This window comes from Amphiprion ocellaris, chromosome 2 (assembly GCF_022539595.1).
Source record: "Amphiprion ocellaris isolate individual 3 ecotype Okinawa chromosome 2, ASM2253959v1, whole genome shotgun sequence".
In the NCBI taxonomy this organism is placed as follows: Eukaryota; Metazoa; Chordata; class Actinopteri; family Pomacentridae; genus Amphiprion; species Amphiprion ocellaris.
This window is the reverse complement of record NC_072767.1, coordinates 35,247,370-35,251,702: the sequence shown is the minus strand read 5'-3', so window position 1 is coordinate 35,251,702 and position 4,333 is coordinate 35,247,370. Positions and strand designations below refer to the sequence as shown.

The window sequence follows — 4,333 nt, the reverse complement described above, 5'->3', positions numbered from 1 at the left end:
CACAACAGAAAAATAGAAAATATAATATAAATGTTGAAAAATATACTAAGATACAAAGTTCACAATAAAGTGTAAAACAAGCTGAATAAAAAATTACTAAATTGGCATCAGTGTCAATGGTAACAGTAAAAATATACAGTGAATGACAAATTAAGTCCTGTCAATAAAAGTCACTGCCACTGTACACATTTGCTGTCTAACCATAGGAAGGTCAGCTGAACAAAAAATTTGAATTAAATTTTAAGCTTTTACATATAAATGTTGTTTCTGTTGTTCTGCTGGCCCTACCTCTTCCTGTGTGTGAATGTACCTGACCTTGTCTATGGAGGGATAAATGGAGCCACTTGACTTTTACTGTTGAAAGGTCACCATTATGATTAATGATCAACCCCCCTGACACACATAGAGATTAACTCCTCAACTCCCTGACATTATGTTGGCAAATTAGCCTCCAATCATTCTCAAAATACCAGATCCTGCAGCCTAAATGTTACACACTTAGTTCACAGCAACAGCAGACAATCATCACCCTTTTAGATGCACATTTACTAAAACTTTCCACAGTTCAGACGAATGACCTTCCTCTCCCAGCTTTCCAATATGCGCTTTACATGAGAGGTTTAGGCCACGTGTATGGAGAGTGAATGCAACACTGTTGATTGATAAATAAAGTGGACGTCTCTTAGAATAAAATAAAAAAAGACAACTGTTCCCTCTCTTCCTCCCTGGCACTTGAGCTTCTTCTAGCCTCTATCTCTCCGCATGAGACAGCAGCTGCAACCGGCTGAAAAGCGCTCTTATTAATTGTCTTTTGTCATGCGTAATTGCCACATTTTCAATAGTGGTCGAGGCCTAACGTCTTTGGAGTGGGGTTTTTTTTCTGTGCATTAGTAGGTATGGACCTCTTTCTTGCCACATTTTATACATTCCACGGTCTTTTGCTTTATTTTTTAAACACTTTGTTTGGAAACAGCGATGCGATCAGATTTTTTTTTCGCTCTGTGTGACAGTTGTGGAGGACATCCGACCTGGACAAATGGATGTGTTCTCAAAATGAGCTTCAGCAGCTCCCATTATAGCGGCCTTACAGTCCGAGGTCACGTCTTGAGGGTCTGAAAAGAGGAGGGGAGGCAGTCTTTCTCCCAAAAAACTGCGGTTTATTCTATTGTTAATCGTTTTAAATGGTGCATTGGTCTTTCACACCTGCAAGGGAGCTCTAATTCGATTAATAGGAACTTCAATATATATTCATTAGATGGCTTTCCCCCAATAATATATGATCACCAGCGAGTTGTGAAAGGGGACCATTTATTCCTGCTCTGAATAGGCCTGCGTGGGACCAAAACTTCACCTGCTTCCCCTCTCAATTAGGAATGTATCCCAAACTCTGACAGAAACGAGTTAAATTAGGCGTCAGCTAATTTCCAGTGGCCCCTCCCACGTAATCCCTCCTCAGAGTCCTTTCCATTTTGAGCATGCCCCCTTTAATTCACCATAAGTTGAAAGGTTCAAATAGTGCCTAATGAAACAGTGACTAAATCGTTCTGTGTCGCTCGGAGGAACCCTGTAGCTGTCCCTCAAAGCTCTCTGAGCACACAGCCGTCGGGGGGTCTCGGGCTAAATGCGAGTCCCAAGGCAGGACAATCTAACCTGTCAAAGCCTTTGCCCACTTCTATATATCCTTGTTCTGTGGTTTCAAGCAATTGCAGCATAATCAACCGACGTGGGACCGAAAACGCAATTAAACTCGCTTTGGACGACCAGAATCTTTTCAAAAGCGAACATTAATGGACTATTGGCTGCTCCCCGGGGGCGTTATCGGGTACCCTTTTGTGGTCGGATCTAAGGAGAAATTACGGCTACACTTTCATAAAGCTCACTGCCGTCCATTTTGAATTCAGGCAGCTCAGATCATGTAAATTGAGCACCGCTGCAGAATGTTTCTAAATAAAAATATGCGCAATGGAAATTGGAGTGTACCAACATAACACCAACAACGTGGTAGTGACACATAAATAATAATAATAATAATAATAATAATAATAATAGCAGCCAGGATAGAACAGTTTGGAAAGGTTTTGGTGCAAAATTCTATAATAAAACAGTTTTTCGACTTAGATGTGCTTTTATGAAGTGGCCAGAAAATAGGAAACTCAATTAAATCTTGTGATTTTTTAAAGATGGAGTTCGTGTTGGTGTTTTACTTGATTGCATTATGAGGAAATTAAATAATCACTGCAGCTATAGAGCCAATGCTTCCTTCAATTATAATACAGAATTATATAAACAAAATTATTATTACGATGCAACGTGTTTCTCTGATTTTTAAAGCAATAATGAAGGAAATAAATTTTATTTCTGTGTCCCATTTTGGCTAAACTTCCACTGATGCAAAAACGCATTTGTATTTAAATTTAATGTTCAATTAATGATCACTTTTTAAAAATAGTTTGTTCTTTGTAATGTCTTGTTTTTGCACAGCCTTGAGAAACAGTCACCCTGCATTATACTGCACATACTGTATGAGCATGTCACAAATAAAAACTCTTTAATCTAGTGAGTCAATACACTGAGATTTTCTTAGGTCAGCTCGTCATGTTTATTACAATAAATACAGATTTACATAGTTTACAAATCGTTGCGTACAGGTTTCCAAGTTTACACCTATACCGTTTTTCTAGGGGCTTTGTTTACACCACATAACCTCACTGACAGCAATGGGAAATCCGGCAATGCTGGAAAATATTTAACATGGTGGGTAATTAAAAAGACCTGTGCATGTAGACGAGAAACCCAAGAGGATCTAAATAACAGTCAGTTACAGACAGCCAGCGGTCATGTTTCCAAATATTTCACGAACATCTATTCACTTTTTTTTTCAACAGCAGGATGAACATGAATTAATATTTTAAACACTTCTTGTCAGACTTCATGCAGGAGTTTTTTGGCTCAGAGGTTGCACGATGCACTGACTCATAACTGCACCAGGGCATAACTGCACCAGGGCAGAGTAAGTTGCCAGCAGCGGGGCTTGGGGGACTCAGATGGGTGACACCTCTTTCTCTTCCGAAGCAGAGGCCGGAGACAGAGACTCCTCGTCCTCTGACCTTGAATAGTCTGTGTGGCCGGTTGCGCACTTGCAACCGCTGTGTGCGCTCCTTTGCGTGGCTTTGCCCTCCTTCTTGTGCTTCACTCTTCGGTTCTGAAACCAGATTTTCACCTGTTTCTCTGACAGGTTCAGATACGTGGCGATTTCGATTCTTCTGAGTCTAGAAAGATACATGTTCGTGGAAAACTCCCTTTCAAGTTCCAGGAGTTGCGTGCTTGTGAACGCCGTGCGCATCCTCTTGCCATTCTGTATGTGGCTGTTCTCAGAGGCGCCTGTTGGAGGAAAGAAACATTTTTATGTCAGGCGTTTTAATTGTGTACTATCTCTGTCAGTTTCAGCTCAATCAAAGACAAGTTACGCAAAATATCGCGCGTAAATCATCGTGCGTAAAAAGCGATGGATTGCGTAACAGTGATTAAAGTGTAACATGAACTGTGTTAAGAGCAATCAAACAGGTGCCAGATAGCGGATGAATTTGTGTCTGTAGCTAACAGGTGCTTACCAATAGAAAGACAGTGGTATCTCCTGGGATCTGTAACGCTGAAGGTGGGCGTGCAGACAGGTGTATGTCCAGGGTGCGCGAGTGCGGGAGACTGCTGGTGCGCTATTCTCTGACAGTACTGCGTCTCCGCTCCTGGAAACTGACTCTTCAGCATGGGAATGCCGCTGCGGGAAGAGTGGATGTGGGACGTTACGCACAGCGGGCAAACGCAAAAAGTCCCATTTTTCCTGGACGGGCACACCGGAGCCGTGACCGTCATCACGCTCGGGGAGTGCATGCTGATGGGTATAAGGAAGTCTTGTCCCGGATGCTCAGCCGGTCCAGGTCGCACCGTATCCTTGATGATTAAAGAGTCGACGTAAAAAGACCTCGACATGGCTTGGCCGCTAATAAGTGATCGCTCCGTGCGCAAGATGATAGCTGTTTCTCATCTGAACCCCTCGGGATCTCCAAAGGTGCTTATGTTTGATGGTTCAACAAAAGGGACCCCGAAGAGGGTTGGCCCTGCCGCGTCACCCACGTGCGCACCCGGCTCCAAGGGTTTATACTGTCAGTGACCCAAACCACGTGATGTCTCTCTGGGCTTCCAATCACAACTTGCAGATTTACTCTTTTTGTACCGAATTTAGGAAAATCTGGAATGCTAAATTATAGCAACCACTCATTTTAATATTTTCTCTATCAGAAATGTCTAGAAAGCTGTGCAGTGACATTTAGCACTT

The 4,333-nt window shown here is 42.3% G+C and overlaps 1 protein-coding gene across 1 annotated transcript; it reads right to left on the bottom strand.

Annotated features, from left to right (window-relative positions):
- Window positions 1-2,581: 2,581 nt before the first annotated feature.
- Window positions 2,582-4,125, bottom strand: gsx2 (GS homeobox 2). Its single transcript, XM_023271846.3, has 2 exons — window positions 3,612-4,125; window positions 2,582-3,381 (listed from the first exon to the last, which is right to left on the bottom strand). The coding sequence occupies exons 1-2, from the start codon at window positions 3,985-3,987 to the stop codon at window positions 3,041-3,043; spliced, it is 717 nt and encodes a 238-aa protein (XP_023127614.1). The 5' UTR covers window positions 3,988-4,125; the 3' UTR covers window positions 2,582-3,040.
- Between the last annotated feature and the right edge of the window lie 208 nt (window positions 4,126-4,333).